Source organism: Babylonia areolata, chromosome 19 (assembly GCF_041734735.1).
Source record: "Babylonia areolata isolate BAREFJ2019XMU chromosome 19, ASM4173473v1, whole genome shotgun sequence".
NCBI lineage: Eukaryota > Metazoa > Mollusca > Gastropoda > Neogastropoda > Buccinidae > Babylonia > Babylonia areolata.
Window position 1 is genome coordinate 27,994,249 of NC_134894.1, and position 22,567 is coordinate 28,016,815.

At 37.9% G+C, this 22,567-nt stretch overlaps 1 protein-coding gene across 3 annotated transcripts in view; it reads left to right on the plus strand.

The window, feature by feature from the left end:
* LOC143293584 (uncharacterized) overlaps window positions 1-22,381 on the plus strand; it is a 40,092-nt gene extending 17,711 nt beyond the window's left edge. The window contains exons 3-10 of one of the 3 annotated variants that reach the window (XM_076604641.1): window positions 997-1,201; window positions 2,395-2,553; window positions 4,719-4,865; window positions 5,767-5,936; window positions 6,763-6,952; window positions 9,236-9,413; window positions 10,767-10,987; window positions 13,021-22,381. In XM_076604641.1, the coding sequence (XP_076460756.1) occupies window positions 997-1,201; window positions 2,395-2,553; window positions 4,719-4,865; window positions 5,767-5,936; window positions 6,763-6,952; window positions 9,236-9,413; window positions 10,767-10,987; window positions 13,021-13,145 (1,395 nt within the window). In that variant the 3' untranslated portion in view covers window positions 13,146-22,381. The remainder of the gene's footprint in view (window positions 1-996; window positions 1,202-2,394; window positions 2,554-4,718; window positions 4,866-5,766; window positions 5,937-6,762; window positions 6,953-9,235; window positions 9,414-10,766; window positions 10,988-13,020) is intronic. The other 2 variants (XM_076604643.1, XM_076604642.1) reach the window with 2 other exon arrangements.
* Window positions 22,382-22,567: the final 186 nt, after the last annotated feature.

Below are 22,567 nucleotides of genomic sequence, written 5' to 3' on the forward strand. Positions count from 1 at the left end.
TCATGTACATCACAATGCTCAAACAAGCAAAAAGCTAACTACAAGCACAAAACCCCCAAATCAGTCCCATTCTTCCTCCCTCCCTTCCATACAACACCTCAACAACACCCACAGAAAACAGAAACAAGAACACAATCCACACTATTGCATGCATCAGGAGATCAGTAAAAGGCAGTTCAAAACATAGATGTCTTGAGGTTGGTTTTGAAGGTGGAAATGGACTGGGAGTGTCTAAATTCACATGGCAAGGAATTCCACTGGAATGTGAAATATCTTTGAGTTTGACCAAAGGACTTGACAGAGAGAATTTTGAGAATGCAACCGAAGAACATTGCTGTCTTTTGGAATGTGAACAGTAAGGAGATCAGAATGATAGCAGTGCATGGTCTCCTGGTGTGTGGCTTTCTGACAGCCTTACATTGATGGTTCCCTTTGGACTGTTAGTGCTTTGACTGGGACACACAACAGATGAAGTCAGGTGTGGCTGTGCACAGGGGACTCAGAAGGAGTGGTGTGGGAGTAATGGTGCAGATGATGAGGCAACAAAGGAAACAAAAAACAAAACAAAAACAAAAAAAAAAAAGAAAAGAAAAGATCTATATAAATTGTTGTGTCAGTCTGTGAGTTTACTTTTCCTTTTTTTTTTTTTTTTTGCTTTTCTAAACCAGAATGGAGACTGTCACAAGGTTCCTTTTTGTTTGCTGTGTGTTCTTTTTGTACCAGATCAGAATTACGATGAAAGTATTTTGGCTGCATTTTCTGTGCTAGATAGCAGGATATTATGTGTGTCATGAAAGTGTTTACATGGCTTTTTCTGTTCTTGATTGTAGGTCAGAATATGTGATATACACTTCCTGTGCTTGATTGCAGGACACATGTATCGTGAAAGTGTTTATGTGGCACTGATGGATTGCAGTTGGTTATGTTACCAGCCATAACCACACAGCGAGTCATGACAATGTTCACTGGGCACCACTGTGTTTGTTTCCATTGCAGGATGTTATGCTATCAGCCACCACCACCCAGTCCCCACTGGCCCCAGTGTCCTCTGTGTTTACCATGCCGTCAGTCTCTCTGCCCCATGGCTCCATTGCCGGGGCTGGCGCTCTGGGACTGGCTGACCAGCTCTTCATGTCAGTTCCCTCCGTAGCCGACACTGCCACCACACCCTCGGCTGTTGATACCAAGTCTGATATTAACGGTAGGTGTAGGTAGTTAGGGAAGGCTTAGATTATAGAGCAAGGCAAGGAGTACACTTGCTGACAGAAAAAAAGGAGGCATTGCATTGAAGTGATGCACTCTCCCAGCCCAAATTTCACACAAAGAAATCTGTAGTGGCAAAAAAATATTATACAAATTAGATATCTGTAGTGGTTAGAGAATGAATTAGAGGGGTGGTTATTGGAATCACTTTGTATGTCTGTCTTTGTGAATGTCTGCACTCCACCACTCTGCAAATCCACATTTCCTAACTGATCAGGCTCAAACCAGGCTCACTGACCCTTTAAAGTGTTTTGGTTTTTATCCAAGTGTGGATCAGATCCAGTGCTTAAATAAGGAATTGCAACTAATTTGAAGCTCTGAATCATCCAGTTTGTGCTTTTAATGTTTTTGAGGGCTGGACATGGTTCAAGATGTTCACAACATTCTTATGCAGATGCAGTGATCTTTTTTTCTAGTTCTTTTCTTTTTTCTCTTTTTCTGACATAAATGCTTCAGCACTGAGAGTTAATCGCTTCCTTTTTTTTTTTCTTAAGGAATGCAAACAAATAATATCCCTGAAAATGGAGTATGGCTGCCTACATGGCGGGGTAAAAAAATGTCAAACACATAAAAGCCCACTTGTGTATATATGAGTGAACATGGGAGTTGCAGCCCACAGAAGAAGAAGAAGAAGAAGTAAACAAATAACAAACTGAGTACATGTGTTTCATAGTTTTAAAAAAAATCTCACATTTAATGGACAAGGAAAAAACACCTCATGCTTGCACAATGTAGATAAATGTCATGCTTAGTATATGCTGTGCTTCATACTTTTTAAAAGAAAATCTTCATTTCACCAATAAAGAAAACTCCTTTTGTTTACTTATATCGTGTTATGATAGATGATTCGCCAAGTATATATGTTTCATAGAAAAAATCCTACTTTTCATAGGCAAGAAAGAAAAACACCTCATGCTGACACAATATGAATTGATAACATGCTTAGTATATGTGTTTCAAGATCAACATTTCATGGACAAGAAAAAAACACCTCATGCTTCCACAATGTATATTTTAGTGACACACTCAGTACATATTGTTTTATAGCAAAAAGGAAAATCTCACATTTCACAGACAAGATAAAATGACAAGCCCTCAGTGTTGACACAGTTCTGTACAAACTGTTGCCAGGCGTCCTGCCTAACTTGACCAGTCAGACCCAGCTGCTGGGCCAGCCCCAAGTGGCCTCCCCCTTCTTCCTCAACCAACAGGTGGCAGCAGCGGCAGCAGGAGCCAACTCAAGTAGTCCCTCTGTTCCTGTGCAGCAGATCCTCATTCCTGTCTCCACTGGTATGACTTCTGAAGATGCGCACAAGTTTCGCACACACACGTCAGCATGCTCAGTCATTCTTATACACATGCACACACACACACGTTTATAGAGCATGCACACACACACATACACACACACACACACACACACACACACACACACGCACATATACATACACACACACACACACACACACACACACACACACACACACACACACACACACACAACACATACATTCTTACTTTAATGCATTCACACATAGACACACTTACAAATTGAAATGCACACACACACACACACACACACACACACACACAAAGAACATTAGCACTCTAGTGCATGCGCACAAACACACTTTCAGATAAAAATAACAGTACTTTAACAGTCACTCTTTCATAAACTTATATCTGTATTCAAAGTTCATGAGAATCCTCCATTCTAAATGTGGATTCATCATTCATTTTGTTAAATAAAAAAATACAGGGATATGGTCATGGGTTTAGAAATATGGTTTTCATGTGATGGGAAGTAATGTTTTCAAACAATTGTCTTGTGTGATCCAGCTTCAGCATGATTGCACTGGGTTTTACCATAGTTACAAAATCCTTCGCTTCTGGCACTTGAGATGGAGTCTAAAAAAGCGAAGATCATCTATGAGGTTTATTGTGAAGATAATGACAAAGAAAGCAGAGAAATTTTATCTTTCAAGAAGGCTGGACAAAACCTCCTAGCAAAGTATTCGGAGACGTATCCTGTTCTCAGTTTCAGTTTCAGTAGCTCAAGGAGGCGTCACTGCGTTCGGACAAATCCATATACGCTACACCACATCTGCCAAGCAAATGCCTGACCAGCAGCGTAACCCAACGCGCTTAGTCAGGCCTTGAGAAAAGAAATGCATCGACCGGGAAACAAACCCGGGTCACCCGCGTGGCAGGCAAGTATTCTACCACCACCGATGCTACGCTTTCAGATTGAGCAGGAAAGGCCTGGAGTTTGTACACTGTACAGCATGCTGGTGTGATTTTAGTGTTGCACTCAGTGGACTTGATCAATTGATGACTGCCTATGACACATGGAGACAAAGAAACACATCAATGCAGGGACTTTATAGAAGCCAGCACAGGCAGTCAAAAACTTTTTTTTGGAAAGAAAGCAAATCATGAAATGACATGGTAAAATGCAATATTCCATTCACAGCCGCTGACAAATGACTTGAGGCACTCAAGTTGATTTTTTGTTCTTGACCTCTTGCTTATAGGTTGATGGCCTTGCAATTAAATTATGAATTCTCTCCTTTCCTTTCTCTCTGTTTTATGCAATATGTATGTGTGTTTGTGTGAGTGCATGCATATGCGCACGCATATATAGCTATGCTGAGATACACGTACTTAAGAATAGGTATTTGTTGATCACGATTGAAAAAATGTAGCGGGACTTAAGCATTACTGATAGAAGTCCCCAAACTACTGAAAATTGGCAGTTGTGGGATTGAAAATTACTAAAGGTAATCTTAGTGTTAGACAGGTCTGGAAATGGTAAAATCACTTGAACTGTTTTTTAGAGCTGTTCGTGTTCAGGAGATAGCAGTTGTGGAGCTCCATTCTGCTCACTGCCGATTGTGATTGTCACTTTGTCTCCATTTCTCCCTTCCCCCATCCCTCCTCCCTCTCTCTTTCTCTCTTTATTCATGTGCACAAAATTGTCTTGATGCATGAACTGACAGAATATTTTGCTTTGATGGTTGATCTCAGGACTTCCATTTTGGTCTTTTTGTTTTTGTAATTTTTAACTTAATTATTTAAAGTGCTAATTTTGTTTTGATAAATGATTTGCGTGAACTAGTAATTCATTGTGACAAGACACCCAAGAGTCAAAATCAGTACAATTTTATTACTGCTAACATGTGAAAGTATAGCGAAATTTTAAAATGAGTGCCGTTACACAGAAACATTACCATTGTTAATAACATTTACCCATCTATTCTTTTCTTTGCTGTGATTTCATTTCACGTTTTTTATTTAAATTCTTTAAATTTATATATATTTTTATGAGTCAAATGAACAGATCGTTGATAAAACATTTTCTTGCTCACATGTTTATTAACAAAGTGAGTCTGTGACATAACTTTTTTTTGTTCCAATCCAGTCTGTTAGGGTGTGAACATGTTGATATTCAACAGGTAATGGTACCCAGCAGTTCATCAGTATCCCTGTGTCATTGGGGGCGGGAGGGAACCAGCAGATTCAGCTGCTGAGCACCTCTAATGGGCAGATCATCGCCACCAACCTGGCCAGTCTGCAGGCTTTGGCGCAGCCACTCAACTTAGGTCAGTTCTCAGCCAGCACTGATGTGTCAGTTTGGACTTCTTGTTACATTTGCCCAACCAGATTTTGGTTTTGTTTAGTTTAAGAGTTTAAGGTCTCATAGCCTTTTATGACCATAGAATGGTAAATTCATATCCACTGTGACTAGGACAGTATGGCCATAGGGACAGTAAACTCATAACCACTGTGACTAGGGCTGGGCATAGGAAGGCCCACCAAACTTCTACCTTCTTTTCTTTTTCTTTTTTCTTTTCTTTTTTATTACATAGGCTGTGGGATATTTAACTTAAGGTTTCTTTGGTTGTTGTTAAAGTTTAGTTTCATTCTGTGCAAGAATATTTTATTATTTTGTGTTTGTATTTTATGGAATCCCAGACATAGATTTACATTTATTCATTATTACATGTTTAGGAGCTACAGGGGAGGTGGGGTGAGGAGGATTAGGGAAGGGGGTTACCATTTTTAATATTACAACATTCGAAGTATTAAAGTGTGAGATCTGCCTGACATTTTCAGGATTTCAAATCAAAATCAAGTGCATAGGCATTGTGCAGAGTGATTGTCGGCCATATTACTGGGCAGTGTACTTCTAAGGTTTGGGGCCTTTTATGTCAGGCTTGTTCTTTACTGTAAGTGGTTGAGAAGTGGGCATGTATCAGCTGATGAGAATGATAGGGAAGGTAAACATGATGAATAAAAAAGATGCTCTGATACCTTTGTCAGCAGCCAACAGTCTGAACAACCGAGAACCGCAGTGTGATTTTAAGGTTCAAGGTCCTTTGTATCAGGCATGTTCTTTACTGTTTGTGTTTGAAAAAGTGGGTATATATTAGCTGATGTGAATGAAAAGTAAAAGTAGATATTATCAGCAACAACAACAAAATATTCCAATACTTTTTCCAGCAGCCAACAGTCTGAACAGCCGAGACAGCAGCAGCAACTCCAGTAGCAACAGCAGCAGCCAGAACACATCCTCTGCAGCAGCTACCTCTCTAGCCAGTCAGCTGGCGGCAGCTCTCCCCCCACTGCTGACTGCCACCAGTCAGGGCCAGTTGCTCGCTGTCAGTCCACAGGTGAGCACTGAGCGAATTATCTGTCTCAGAGTTATAAGACATGATGATATGCGACAAAGCATGAACAGCTGAATGACAGGAAGTACAAAAAATGTAGCTGCTTGGTGCACAGGCTGCAGGTATGGAATATGTCTGCCAGGAAAGAGGATGCTGCATATGTAAGGGATGCTGCTAGCTGCAGTCACTTTCAATTTCTCTGCCTGGGCGAAGTAGTATTTTGCACAAGACAAGAATCTGATCTGCAGCAGTATGCACCAGTGGATCACATTAATTATGTTTAAATTAATTGAAAGAAAAAAATCCTTTTTTTCTCAGTGCAAGACATAGCGCAGCTGAACCATTCTTGAATTTCTTTCTGTGCTGATGTTACGGTTGCATGAGAGTAAGGAGTTGGCAGATGTTTGTGTGCTCTGATTTGTACTGGTAGATGGTATGGAGCAGGAAGGATTTGCTTGAAATGAAACAGGACCTTTGAGCCATATATCTTATATCATTTTCTTGTCATCTTTCTGGTATGTTTTTGTGTATGAAATGCATCAACTCTTGCATGAAAACAATCAGAGATCTGGAGTCACATATACTTTTTTTATGTATTTCTTTTTTTTTTTTTTTTTTTGCTGATGTATTATTTTAGAAATCTGATTTGTCTTTGAAGTGTGCTCTGTTAAACATTATATTTGAAAGAATAATGTCTTTTACTCACTATTTTTAATGTTAAATTTCAGAAACTCATCGCATCTGAACTCTTTTGATTTCTTGCTTGCCTGTTAACTGTTTTGATGGCTCACTCACAGTATTTGAAGAAATCAGGTGACATGTCTTTCAGATGCTGGGTCAGATGTCCCTGTCCCAAGTGAACACAGCTAACAAATCTTCATCATCCTCCTCAAGTCACAGCCACAGTGCAGTGTTACAGTCCACACTCAGTTCGGCAGCAGCAGCACACACCAAACTGACATGTACCCCAGCACCCACCGTCAATGGACTTCCACCCAATGTCAGCCAGCTGTTGCCGAGTGAGTGATAGCCTCAAGGAAGAACCATTGAAAGAAAGAGTCAGTGTTGTCATTGTTACTGAATGAGTGACAGCCTCAAGGAAGAACCATTGAAAGAAAGAGTCAGTGTTGTCATTGTTACTGAGTGAGTGACAGCCTCAAGGAAGAACCATTGAAAGAAAGAGTCAGTGTTGTCATTGTTACTGAGTGAGTGACAGCCTCAAGGAAGAACCATTGAAAGAAAGAGTCATTGTCATTGTTACTGAGTGAGTGACAGCCCCAAGGAAGAACAATTGAAAGAAAGAGTCAATGTTGTCACTGATACTGAGTGAGTGATAGCCTTGAGAAAGAACCATTGAAAGAAAGAGTCATTGTTGTCATTGTTACTGAGTGAGTGATAGCCTCGAGAAAGAACCATTGAAAGAAAGAGTCATTGTTGTCATTGTTACTGAGTGAGTGAAGGAAGAGTAGATATTGTCACTGTTGCCGAGTTAGTGATAGCCTCAAGGAAGAACAGTTGAAAGAAAGAGTAAATGTTGTTACTGAGTGAGTGACAGCCTCAAGGAAGAACAATTGACAGAAGGAGTCAGTGTTGTCATTGTTACTGAGTGAGTGACAGCCTCAAGAAAGAACCAGGGGAAGGAAGAGTAAATATTGTCACTGTGGCTGAGTGAGTGACAGCCTCAAGGAAGAACAGTTGAAAGAAAGAGTCAATGTTGTCACTGATACTGAGTGAGTGATAGCCTCGAGAAAGAACCATTGAAAGAAAGTCATTGTTACTGAGTGAGTGACAGCCTCAAGGAAGAACAATTGAAAGAAAGAGTCAATGTTGTCACTGATACTGAGTGAGTGATGGCCTCGAGAAAGAACCATTGAAAGAAAGAGTCATTGTTGTCATTGTTACTGAGTGAGTGATAGCCTCAAGAAAGAACCAGGGGAAGGAAGAGTAGATATTGTCACTTTTGCCGAGTTAGTGATAGCCCCAAGGAAGAACAGTTCAAAGAAAGAGTAAATGTTGTCACTGTTACTGAGTGAGTGACAGCCTCAAGGAAGAACAATTGACAGAAAGAGTCAATGTTGTCATTGTTACTGAGTGAGTGACAGCCTCAAGAAAGAACCAGGCGAAGAAAGAGTAAATATTGTCACTGTTGCTGAGTGAGTGATAGCCTCAGGGGAAAAACCCCAGGGAATGCAGAATGAATTTTGTCATTGTTGCTGAGTGACTGATAGCCTCAAAAAAACCAGAAGAAGAGTGAGTGAGTGTTGTTGTTTTCAAGTGAGTGATAACCTCAAGAAAGAACCAGGGGAAAGAAGAGTGAATGTTGTAACTGTTGCTGAGTGAATGATAGTATAAGAAATAACCAGAAGAATAGAGTGAATGTTGTTGTCACATGAGTGATAGCCTAAAGGAAGAACAATTGAAAGAAAGAGTCAGTGTTGTCACTGTTACTGATAGAGTGATAGTCTCAAGAAGGAACCAGTGGAAGGAAGAAAATGTTGTCTTTGTTGCTAAGTGAGAGATAGCCTCAAGAAAGAACCAGGGGAAGGGATGGTGAATGTTCATCGAAGTGATTGTGAATTGCAGTTTTTATATTATAAGGTACTTTAATACTTTTTGTCACAACAGATTACTTTATGTGAAATTTGGTCTGCTCTCCTGGTGCCAGTTGCAATCCTTGGTTCTAACTTTTTGACAGTTACACGTGACTAAATGCCTACGTTGACCGAAGTACACCATTGGTCAGTTCCATACTACACATAGTTAATAGCGGGTTATGACCATACAAGGCTCTTCTGTCTGAGCAGTGCAACTGGCTCCAGGAGGAGAGTGTGTTGCTACAGTGCAGCACCATCCTTTGGTGTGTTTTTTTACTTTTGGCTGTCAGTATTGTATTCGTTTCATGATCGAAGTGGATTTTTCTTTGGAATTTTGCCAACCACAACTTTTCTATTGCCGTGGGTTCTTTGGACCTTGGTTTTTTGTCTCATCCAAATGACTTGCAGCCAGACCACCATTGAAGGTCTGGTGGACACAAATCTTGGTCTGTATAAGGGACTTCAAGAAGCCATGTCCAATTCAGGTGCATTACCACAAGGCCACACCTCTGTTGGTTTCTGCTTCTTATGGATTTTTTGGTTTGTTTGTTGTTGTTTTTCCAGACAGTATACTATATGTACAATATTTTTTCAGGTCATAAGCCACTACTTTTTTTATTTGTAAATAAAAAAACAATAATGAACCAAAAAGGCTTATGACACTCCAGGTCAGCTAAATTATCAACTGACGGGAACTTTTTGTGCCAGATACAGTGGGTAACTGTACAGAGAGCACGACAGTGGACGGCATCAACTTGGACGAAATCAAAGAGTTTGCGCGGCAGTTCAAGATCCGCCGGCTGTCCCTGGGCCTGACACAGACACAAGTGGGCCAGGCTCTGAGTGCCACAGAGGGCCCTGCCTACAGCCAGTCTGCAATCTGCAGGTCTGTCATGTCTGGTATCTTCTGTTTGATACGGTGTGTGCGTGTGCTTGTTCTGGTGTGGGTGTGGGCATTTGAGTGTGTTTATGTGTGTGGGTGGGTGTGGTAGAGGGGGGCGGGTATTTTTTTATTTGGGGGAAGGCAGGGGGAGGATAGGTGAGGCATGTGTGTGAGTGCTTGTATGTGTGTGGGTGTGTATGCTTGTATGTGTGTGTGCATGTGAGTGTGTGTGTGTGTGTGTATGTGTTTGTGTGTGTGAACCCGTTTATGTGAGCCCTGTTTAAAGAATAGGTGCTATATAAATTTACATTATTATTGGTAGTACTCTTACCCTCATTTCAAATGGATGGTAGGAGGAAGGTGTCAGAATGGTTAAGATCTGCCAGTACAGTGTCCATGAGGATCTGGGTTATTCTGGTTTTGCCCATCGTGAATGGATGGTTTAACATTATTGAAAGGAAGATTTTTTTTCTTGATCAGTAATGATCCAAGATAAAAGCATGTTTACAAAAGCTTTTTAAAATAAGTGAATATTCTATGGTTTGTGAATATAAGACAAAACAACTTTGAAGAAAAAGCATTCAAGACAGTGATCAGTTATGACCTGGAATTAAAACGACAAAGAAAAATCTTTAACATGGAACTTATATCCTTTCTTACAATCATTCATCCAAGGAAATTTTCACAAAGAATCCAGAGTAATTGCTGTTGCTGTTATTGTCCAAATTCTTATCATTTGCATTTTGCAAACAAAAGGTTGTTGGAACGTCATATCTTGCACCATACGTAATCTTTCTTGCACATAGAATATTTAGTGTGGTGATGTGGAGGGTTAAAGGCACAGGATAGCGGAATAAGGATGTCTCTTGTTGACATCCATTGCCTCAGAAGAGGTGAAAGGCCTGAGTAAGAGATGCAAGATTATGTTATTACATAGGGTAAACAAAACCAAGGCAGTTCATTTGACCATTAACAAGCTTTTTGTGTCTCATTGTTCATTTTATTATTGACTAGCTTTTTGTGTCTTAGAATTTCATTTTGTGTCTCACATTATAAATGCGCACAGGCTGCTTGCGGAATCTGAAAAATGCTTGTAGCAGATCAAATGTATCACAGATAGATAAATTTCTTTTCTCTCAGTGTGTATGAATGACTGTTGCCTGACAGAATCACACAGGAAATGAATGATGATTGCCTGAAGGTAGTTGCCAGTCAGCACTATTCAGGCAGGCAGTCTGTTGATCAAAATCCATGTGTGTTCAAAATGTGCTTTGAGCATGATCTCTGACCAAAGATAGGCACTAGATATATATCGATAATAATGATTATGATCACATTGATTTCTTGTTTTTTTAGGTTTGAGAAGCTAGACATCACCCCCAAGAGTGCTCAGAAGATAAAGCCTGTGTTGGAACGGTGGATGAGTGAGGCAGAAGAGCGCTACAAAAACGGGGTTCAGAATCTGACAGACTTCATAGGCAGTGAGCCCTCCAAGAAACGGAAACGACGAACATCCTTCACACCACAAGCCCTTGAGGTCCTCAATCAGTACTTTGAGCGGAACACTCATCCATCAGGTATGTTGGTGTCTCTGATATTGTTGTACAACTTTAAAAAATGTCTTCATGGTTGCATACAATGACAGCTCAGGAAAAGAAATAATAGCCCTTTTATAAAAAAATTAAAGTAAAAACAACCCTTGTTTTAACAGTAAACACAGTGTTAAACATAATTCCAGTGCTTTAGAATAACAAATATTCAAAAGAATTGGAGGAAAAGAATCAACCAACATAGCACTGGATGTGTTCAAGCTGTTGGTTTCTGGAAGTTGGTGGGATGAACACAGCAGTAAAGTTCGTCAGTCTGTTTACTTGTCGTCAAAACAAATTAGACATAGGTGTGAACATAGCGACATTCTTAAGGGAAGTTAGTTGATTATCCAGAGTGATTTCATGCTCAAGTCTAAAATCATCATCATGGGTGACAAGACTTGGAATAAATGAACCAACGAACCTCTGGGAACCTTAAGTGCTGTAAAAACAGCAGCTCAACAACCACCTTTGTTTCAACAATCGCATTTACCCATTTCAGTCTGCCTATCATGCTGACCACAGCACCAAAACCACTCTCCTCCACATTCTGAACAATCTACTGATAGCGTCCGATTCAGGAAAAATTTCCATTCTCACTCTTCTTGACTTGTCGGCCGCCTTTGACATGATAGACCATTCAATCCTTCTTTCCCTGTCTTCATTTTACATTTGGTATCAACGACACTGTTCTAAACTGGTTCAAACTGTCCACTGACGCAACATCTAGACTTGTCGTTTCTCTCATTCTCTCTCGCCTTGACTACTGTATTTCTCTATTGCCTGGTTTGCCTGCTTCATCCATTCAGTCCCTTCAGTGCATACAAAACTCGACTCGTCCTCAGAAAGAAAAGATCTGAGCACATCACTCCTCTTTTGCAACATCTCCACTGGCTCCCTGTCTCACACCGAATAAAGTACAAGATCAGCACTCTATGTTATAGATGTATTCACAAAACTGCCCCTTCCTATCTCTGCGGCTGCCTTCACCTCTACACTCCATCTCACTCACTATGATCGGCTTCGGGTCCACTCTGTTTACGCATACCCAGATTCAAACACTCAACTGTTGGCCGCTGTTCTTTCTTTGTCTCTGGACCTTACAATTGGAATAAACTTCCTCTTTCGCTTCGTCAAGTCTCCACACTCAGCTCTTTCAAGTCTGGCCTTAGAACCCACCTCTTCCCAAAATAGCCTCCCTTGCCTGCCTCTTCCTTGTCTTCAGTTTCTACAGTTTTAGAGTTATGCACGCGTGTGAATGACTGGTGCGAAAGCGCTTTGATTTGTCTCTGCACAAGATTTAGCGCTATATAAATACCATTATTATTATTATTATTATTAAAAATCAGGCTATGGAGTGCATTGTTATATAAGCCGCATCCCCTAGATTTTTGAAAAATTAGGAATTTATTTACACATAATCCTCAGTGGTTTATAAGCCGCAAATGTTACCTAAGAAAAGCAAGTGCAAAAACATCTCAAAATTAGCCACAGAAAGTGAGAAACGACAGACACAGACACTTTGATGCACAAATCACAAATTCACTCATTATTCATGGGTAGCACATTTTTACAGTGAGTTTTTAAATTCATGAAGAGTCAAAACCAGTTTTGAAGCCTAATATGAATTTGAAAATAGACTGGAGAATTATGGCAATGCTTGATTTGACCTGAACATGTCTTCGGGAAAACCTGCAACATTAGAAAAATCTGCAAACAAGCTGTGTCATTGTTTTAGCCACAAGGGTCATAGTTGAGGGGAAAAGTTGCGGCTAATTGTCCAAATTTTACGGGTATATAACATCATTGTCAACAGCAGTATTGTCATTATCTTCTCATCTTCATCATAGCTACAATTCTAGATTTAAGTATAATTCTTTAAAAATGTTTTTGATATGGTTTTTTTTTGTTTTTGTTTGGCCAAATTTAATTGTTTTCAGTTTATTGTGTGCAAGATAATACGAAAAAAGTTCCTTGTTTTGCAGTTTGATTGATTTTGGTTGACAATTTTCTGTGTGCAGGTACAGAAATGACCGATTTGTCTGAGCGTCTGAATTATGACCGCGAAGTGATAAGGGTTTGGTTTTGTAACAAACGCCAGGCCTTGAAAAACACAATCAAGAAGTTGAAGCAGGAAGGACCGTGATATTGAAAACTTCTGCTGCTATCCTGCCCCCCCCCCTCCCTCCCCATCCCTTCCTTTCCCACCCTCCCCATCATCTCCCCCTCATCCCATCTAAACACTCTTCACTTCATGTCTCTTCCTCTTTAAAAAAACAAAAACTAATTGATAGCATTGATTGTGGCCTCTTCGAGGTGTACATGTTGTCAGTCTTTGCATTTGGGAGCTAGTCTTTATATATTAGGGGAGGTAGTCTTTACATTTGGGTGTATGCCAAGGGATAGGGACAAGAAAACTGATGACTTTTTAGCAAGAAAACTTCAGTTCGTTATTAGATTGATATTTATTTTAGATTCACACAGATTTGTTTACTGGACATATTACATAAATTCCCATCACAGATTGAATGAAGAGTTCAATCTGTGATGGGAATTTATGTAATATGTCCAGTAAACAAAAGAAAAGCAAATTTAGCCACTGCATAGGAAAGAATGAGTGAGGGCAGCAGGTCTTTGACTTGTGAAAAACATACTGCATTTCTCTTGCTATTTGGTAACAGTGAGCAGTCATAAGTTTATGACATTACATTGAACAACCCTGGGAAGAGATTGTATTTGTCCATCTGTATTTGACCATCTATCACCACAGCAACTGCTTTGAGTGAAATGTGTAAAGCTTGGATAAAAATGCAGATTGAGAACAACCCATTAATAGCAGAACAAATGTTGGGACAAGTTAATTTCAAAGACATTGTGTCTCATATAATGGGGTGGACCTGTTTGATATTTGGCATTACTGCAACTTGATGTTAGTGTGTCAGTGAATAGTGTGTGATTGCTTTGAACTGGAGCTTGGCACAAATTCTGGAATGATACGTCTATCAATAGGCATGGCCAGAAGTATGACTTGATAGAATCAGATTCGCTTTTTTTCTTCTTTTTTAAATAAGATGACAGCAGTGAGAAAATGAAGAAAGTGTAGAACTGCAAGAAGAATCTGTGTGTCTATCCTTGTTCAAATAAGACAGCTATGCAGTTGATGATTTTTAGGAAGGCGATCTGTTTGTACATGACAGCTTTTCGTATAGTGATCTGTTCATGGTTGACAACTTTTCTTATAATGATCTGTTTGTATCTGTCAAGGTACCCAGCTTTTCCCAGCTGCCATATTTTTTTTTTCTGTGACAAATGCTGCCCGTTTCATGGGAAGAGAGACTGTGCTTTGAACCTCATTAGTGTGGGCGATTCCCTTTGCTTAATGACTGCTTTCCAAATGGCTTCCATGTGACAGTTCAGTGCTGTGAACCTATCCTGAAAATTGATGCACTATTCCCAGGCTTTTGGCTAGTCAAAAAATAACAGCAAAAAACTAAACATAAAAAAACAACCCTTGATATCACCTGTGTTCTGGTGAATTTTTGTTTTCTTCTTCTTTTTTCTTTAAAAAAAAAAATCATATTTTATTGTTATTTGTTTATTTAACCAGTCCTACTATCTTTTTGTGATGGTCGAATTCTCCAATTATGGGCTGTGTAAACAGTCTTGAACTGTATGTTGGTCAATACAGTACATTACACACTCATATATGTGTATGTATTGATGGACATCAACATCTGATGCTGAGCATTACCTCACTTGGTGGGTGAAAGATTATCTTTTTACTTTTGAGTGGATAGTTTTCAGTGATGGATAGACGACATGTGTGTTATGGTTTTGACCTTGTATAGATCTGAAAGTTGTGGATGACAAACAGGAAATGTGATGATTGAGTGCAATGTGGATGTTGTGCGATAACACTGCAACTAGTATATGATTGTGTACAATGTGGATGGTGTGCGATAATACTACAGTTCGTATACAGTGAGAACAATGTGGATGATGTGTGATGACACTGCATCTAGTATATGATTGTGTGCAATGTGGATGGTGTGTGATAATATTGCAGTTAGTATATGGTGAGTGCAATGTGGATGATGTGTGATAATACTGCAATTCGTACAGGTCCTCTTACTGTGTTTCAGAATGTTTCTTTTTCCCATGTCCCCTGGCTGGTCTGGTTTCTGAGTGTGGGACCTGGGTCATTTTATCTGTTCAGAATTGTTGCACCAAGTGAAGAGAAAGGGACAAACTATCAGCATACATACATCATAACCATTGATTTTATACTGGCAGATTTGTTGCTTCTTGTTTTCTGCATTGACTTGTTAAGTATTCATTGGTAAAGTTTCTTTGATTCTTGATGGTACATATACATGATACAGCAAAAGGTTTTCTTTCTGAGTTTAGGAAACTTTCTGATATGTGTTTAGTAATGTTTCATGTGATTGGAATGTTGATAGAGCTGCACGAAAGATTTACTTGTTTGTGAGGAGCATTCTGTGGTGTGGTGGCATGTCACTATATGAATGAAGTGTCAACGTTCAGTCTGTTAGATGTCCTACACTCCTACTTAAACTGTCTCTTTGCTATCTTCTCTCCAATAAGCATACTTTTCTTGTTCCTATCAGACACAAACATTGGTAGTACTGTTGCAGTGTTCAACCTTGTCAAACTGATATGTTGCCAAGCATCACATACAGATAGAAATCAAAATGTTCTGGTCAGGCTTCATGCAGTTAAGGGAAGCCAGTTGAAAATGTGACAGAAATTAGTGCATTCATTCTTGAGTATTTCTTTGTTAACAATCAAAAAGCAACAGGGTCATTGGCGAACATATACATATATTCCTGAAATCAGTTTGTATAAAAAAAGAAAGAAAAAAAGATCGTACACAAACATACTGTTTAGCACAACAGTACTTTGAGCCATGGTGATGATTGTTTCACAATTAATGTTCACGTAAGTGTGAAATCAAAATAATTATTTTTGCATTAACTGTCATTGGCTTATGTGGCTGTCATCAAATCAGCAAACTTAAAGGACATTTGATAATCATGGACTTTGAAAAGGAAGCTGGTGTCTTTGAAAAACAGAAGTTTGTCTCAAGTGGCACAGTTAATTTACATGTATCAAATTGATACATGTTACCCTTTTATTGCAAAATAGGAAAGACATTACAGGAGGGGAAAAAACATGTTTGGGGGAAATTGGTCTTTCACATTATGAAGCCAGATCTTGGCATGATGGAGCTGCTCTAAGGGTAACAGTTTCAGGGTTTATGTTGTTGTTGTCGGACAGTTATATTGCCCACATCTGATTTAGTGATGAATTATTGTGGTTATTAGTCACAGGAAGAGGTGCTATTAAAACATTTGATGTTATGTTGTTTTATGTTATTTTGCTCTATATGCTATTGTGTTGTACTCTTGCCAGTGCAGAAAGTCAACACTGAGACAGTAGTTCTGTTATCCTTACTTCCATTCTTGCGCAGAACCACCATCACCACCACCACCACCACAAAAAATCACCCTTATTGTGTAGATTGTTGAGGGTTGTTGCTTGCCCCCAGGCAGATGTGCTCTGCCTTTGCCTCCAGTCATCAATAGGTTTGTGAGTTTGTTGGATTATTGTGGTAATATGGTGTGATTGGAATGTTGACAGAGCTGCACAAAAGATGAACTGTCTAGTGAAAGTGACAGTATCCACCTGTGTTGTATAGGAATCTAGTCCCATTGTTCAGTATGGAAAGTGTCATTTTACTCAGTAACTGTGAAGTTGGTGACCATTTAAATTCAGACTCAGTAGAGTTTCAGTTATACTGTTGGCAAGGTATAACCAAGCAGAACACTTGATGGGAGGTGCATTGCAGGAGAGTATGGATGCACGTTTTGTTTTGACTGCATGTGGTCTGTTCCTGCTTTGTCATTTTGGTCCATGTCATTCAGAATTGATCATGGGGGAGGTTGGGGACAGATTAAAAAAAAAAAAAAAAAAAAAAAAAAATCGCTGAAAAGACCACAGTCTTCTTAACCCTTAGTTCGATGTCAAACATTTTTCTTCAAGATATGTTTGTGAGAGAGGGAATGTCTGAGTCAGTGTGTGTGTGTGTGTGTGTGTGTGTGTGTGTTTGAATGAATTCTTGCTGTATGTGATCAGCCCTAACATGCATGGGTGTATGCACATGCATTTATTTTGACAAAATATATATTGAATAATCGTTTGTGTTGATTATTTAAACTCTTTTAGACAAATGAATATGTCTCATTCTTAAAAAAGACAAAAGCAAATATAATTTAGTATACCCAACAAAGCAAAATTGCAGTATTTCAAGTACAGTTGATATTTTTTTCTTTTCATCTTTAATTCTGTATTGATATGGGAATGTGTAAGTCATTCGTGGTTCACGGAAATTTAAGAAAATATTCCTGCATTTCTGTATTATATGTGGTAAAGAATGCATATGTATGTATGAGTTTGTGTGCCTGCATTATTTTAAATGCCCTAAATAACAGTATATGAGTGAAAGAGATTATTTTTGTATTTACCGTTAATTTATTAACTGATGTTAACTTGTTAACTTATTTCATATTTACAAAGTGCTGTACTGTGTGCAATGAATTATGCATTTTTATCATACCATAGCATGCGTGAGAAATGTATGTGTCTGCTCCTAATGTACATGTGCATCTGATTGAGTATTATTATAATTATGATGATTATTATTGTTATTATGATTATTATTTATTTTTTTTGGAGAGAGAGAATGTGGGTGAGTACTAGGCTTTTTCTGTCTTTTAATTTTTAGAATTTTATTTATATTTTAAGAAATATTTATGGAACAAGGGAGACTGTGTGAGGTTTTCAATCCCGATTTTTAAAAGAACGGAATGTGATTTCCTGTACATCTTGACTGTCAGTGTGACATGTGCTTCTGGGACTGCTGTTACTTCTCACATGTGTTCATTGTTTTTTCTTTTTTCTTTTGAGAAACCATCGTAGATCAGGAAGGCGTGGACTGAAGTTCTTGGATACATTTGTGTGTGTCCAGCGAACAGCATCACATGACTACACAACAGTACATGGTGCATGCACACATATATATATATATATCTGGAATGGCCTCCTTTATGGTCAGCTGGGCTGTAAGCGAAACGATTTGCATTTGCTGGATTTGTGAGAACAAATCGCAGTCTTGAGAACTGTTTGATGTCTTTCCAGACAGAGTGGCTGTAGCTTTGGACACCAAAACTTCGGAAGCTACGAGCTTGGGTTTCTCTGTCTCTTCTTGATAAACAAAAGAAAAAAAAGCCATTAAGACCAGCCCTTCTCACACCAGCAAAGAAAACGTACTAGCATAGAAAATAGACACACACACACACACACACACACACACACACATATATATATATATATATATACATATATATCATATGAATACTGTGTAAAATCATCATTCTTCTCTGAAAATATCCATTGTCCAGTTCCTTGAAACATTGTCAGTTTCAAGCACTTGTTGCCAACTTGTTAGAAAGTTAAAACTATTCAAAGTTAAAACTTTATATCAAGCATTCAGTAAGAAGACCGATGCTACTTGTTGATCAAGTTATGTATGCTTCAGTTGACTGAGAATTGATTCGTATTCACAATAAACTGGGAAAAATAACTGAAAAAACAAACCATAATTTTTTAAAAGTATTTTCCAGCAATTTAAGTGTGTGAAACTGTGCAAATGAATTGTCTTCATGAGTTCTGTCATGTCTGTTGATTGTATTTAACACAAAGACAGTTCATTTTTTGTGTTGCAGCTAGATATATATTGTATGGTTGTTAGAATTTGTTGCCTGAATTATTTGTTTGCATTTTCTGTTGTTCCCCTCAAGGTCTTTTGTTGTACATACTTGGCTGTTTGAAGCTTTTATTTATTTGACAGTTGAATGAAAAGATATTTGCTAAATTGTGTTTACAACAATATCCCATCGTTCTGTTGCTTTAAGATCTGTAGGTTGTGACATGAACTGCAATAGGGCTTTTTGTCATTGGCTTCAATTCTCTCCCAGTACCTTTGTGTTAGAGGACAGAGAGAGTGAGAAAGAGAGAGAGAGAGAGAGAGTGAGAGCTAAATGTCCTATAATTGGTGCATTTCTCAGACAGACATTTGACAAAAGGTTACATTTTCCCCCAAGTTTGCTTTGTATTTCACTCTTTTGTTTTCCTTTCTTTTTTTATTATTATTGTTTTAAAACAAGCTTGTATGCTCGCACCTTTTTTTTTTCCTTTTTTTTTTTGTATCTATGCCAATTGTTTACTTGAAGTCATTCGGTGAGGCAGCTTATCCCCGTTTCTTCGTCTCTGCATTGTGTCCATGTCACTTATCAGCAGTTCCAGATTCCTACACTGGTGGGACCGTGGCAGAGGCAAGCAATAATATCCAATAAACACATTGTCCACATGCATGTTTGACCAACTAAGCCTGGGCAAGGTGGAACCTGGTATGGTAGGGAAATGTGGTATAGTATGCAGGCACTCGCATGGGATATTTCTCAAGTCTGTCATTCTGGATTTGTTGTTGTATTTTTAATGATGTAAAATGTTACGCATTTCATTTGTATGAATTGGATTCAGGACGCAACATTGACTTTTATTTCTCTTTTTTTTCTTTCTTTTTTAAAAATTCAAGACCTCATATGGATTTTTAAAAGAATCCCTTTATTGGTTACACTGTTACATTTTTATTATTTTACATTGTTGTAGACAAATCAAAATGAATCTCAAATGTAAAACTGATATGGCACAATTTTAAGAAAACATATTTTTCCCTTGTTATTTTGTACTTTACTAATTTGTAAGAAGTTTTACGACACAAAGGAGCTCTTTGTGGCATAAAGCATGCTGTATTGACAGGATACTGAAGGTACAGGTTCTTAAGAAGGTAAGGTGGTGGGAAAAAACTGAAAAAAAACCGAACCCCAAACAAGTCTGCTCTTTTGTGTGCTTTTGTTGTTGTTGTTGTTATTTTTTTTATTCCTGTGTTTAGCTTTGACTGCCTTTTCATGAAAGCAGTATTTTAGTTTTCTCATGTAATATGGTGACAATATTTTCATCAGTTAGAATAAAAGTTTGCAATTATATCTAAGTAGTGGGTGTTTTTTTTTTTTTTAAGGCTGATGCACAAAAGTCCCTTTTGATGCTTTTCATCATCAGCCCTAAACACCTACACAATGTCTTCACCTGTATGGTCAGCCCACAACTTGCATTGAATTCCAGTTAACAGTTTCAGCGGTAGGGAATAGAATGCAAAGGAAAATATAAACCAGTGTTGAGCTTTATTTATTTATTACCTTTATTATTTTTTGTACAGACATTGAGATCTGATTGAGCTGGTCTAATTTAATATTCGATTGAAAAAAAAAATCATTTGGTTTATTTATCTGTTTTCATTCTTTTCCAAAACAAGCCAATTTGGTACCTAAAAATGTGTACATGAAGGGAACAAAATTTATCTGTCTACTGTCTGTTAACACATTCTTTGTACATGAAACCAAATACATCTGTTTTTTTTAATTTCATTTTATTTATTTATTTTTCTAAATACATCTGGGTTTTTTTATTTCATTTTATTTATTTATTTTTCTATTTAGATTTGTGAAACCAAATAAATTTATCTGATGTAGCATCATGTGTATGGTTTTTGAGACCCACAAATATAAAAAGAAAATGTATAAAACCTAAATAAGAAATAAATGTTTGAAAAATGCTAGAAATGTACAATTGTAATAAGACATTGGCATTAAAAAAAAAAAAAAAAAAAAATTTTTTTTTAAATCTCAAGTGGGTATATGTCAGTGTTTTGTTTGACTTCCTTTGCTTCAAAAAATGCACAACAGGAACAGAATGCCTTGTGCCCGGGTTTGAAGCTTTTCTTGCATATATATTTTTTTTAGATTTTATTTTAACATATTTGTTTTAATCATTTGAAATTTTCTCCATACTTTAATCAATGCACTGGCTGTAAATCTGTGTGCATTTGTAAGTCATTAATGTAGACCATTGGTGTTTCTTGCATTGGGACAGCATAAAAACTTTGCATTTTTTTACATTTCTTTGATTAAATTGTGTGTTGAATGTGTGAGGAAGAAAATGGGTTCAGGGTCCAGAAAGAAAAAAGCGTAATCTGATGGACCAATCTTTTCTTCGTTTTTTGTTTTTTTGTTTTTTTTGTTTGTTTGTTTTTTTTTTAATAGAAAAAAGCGCGTTGGGTAGGGATGGGAAGGGGTCAAGGGGGTGTTAAGGTTTGTGCATAATTGATTTTTTTTTTCTCTTTTGTTTTTAAAATTTCTTTTTATTTATTTTATTGTTTCTTAGTTCTTTGTGGGAGAAACTTGTGTGAAGAGAAATGAAGGGATTGTATTCAGTGAAGTCACCAGGAGGAAATTATATATATTAACTCCAAAGACGACAGTAGGGTATCAAAAGAAACATGCTTTTGATGTATCTGAGAAAATTTTTTAAACTGTATATGAGAAAGAATTTTTGATTGGGATATGGAAGAATGATCTTTACTTGAATGTTATTTTCACACTTCCTTTTATGTGCTGACAACGTTTCTGCTGACTAATCTGTAACCGGTTACACACAACATACAATCATCTGTGCAGGCACTTACACATATATACACACATCATCAGTTTACGCAGTTCTCAGTTGTTGTTTTTTGTTTATGTGAAATTCTTCTTTTTTGTTGTTTTTCTTTTTAAAAAAATATATCAGGTGAATGTTTTTGTCATGAACACTTTGAAACACACCTTTTGGTTTCACCTCATATTTGTGGTTGTTTTGGTGGATTGTTTCCAATATGCTGGACTGTACTGATGCCAGTGTCAACTGCCATTTCACCCCCCGAAGCCCCTCAGGTCTTCCACATTCTGTTTTTCTTCTTCTTTTTTGTTGTCAGTTAAAGATCTTGACACAAGTGTTAGAATTCTTAACATGCTCTTTTGGTTAAAATCTCAAAATGTTTTCTTCTGTTGATCATTAAGCATGAAGATTTCAGGCACTGAATTTTACATCTTCTGACTCCTCACATCATAGAAACTGTACATAACTCCTTGGATATTATTTGGAATGATAAAGAAGCTAAGTTTTCTGTTGTATTATTTTTGCATTGTGTTCATGCAGACATTATGGTGGAGACTTCACTGCCAGACCACACTCTGTTTAACTAAGCTTAGTGGTGATACAGACATTGTGTTGTTTCTCCCTTTTTCTTCTGTCAACCCATGCTGATATTATGCTGTTTTTACTCTACTGGAGAACATGTCATGTCAGTTTTATTACAGATCTGAGTGATGAGGCAAGTGCAATATTAAAGCTGTCAACATGTCATCTGGTCTGGCTCATTATCTCTCATATCTCTCACTGACTGTGTGTATGTGTGTGTATGTGTTTGTGACAGACTGAGAAAGAAAGGGAATTATAAGAGCGAGTGGTTGTAAATGAAAAAAACTGTGGTCATCTTATTCTGTACAAACTGACTTTTATTGTACCAGTTTGTATTATCCAGTGAATATA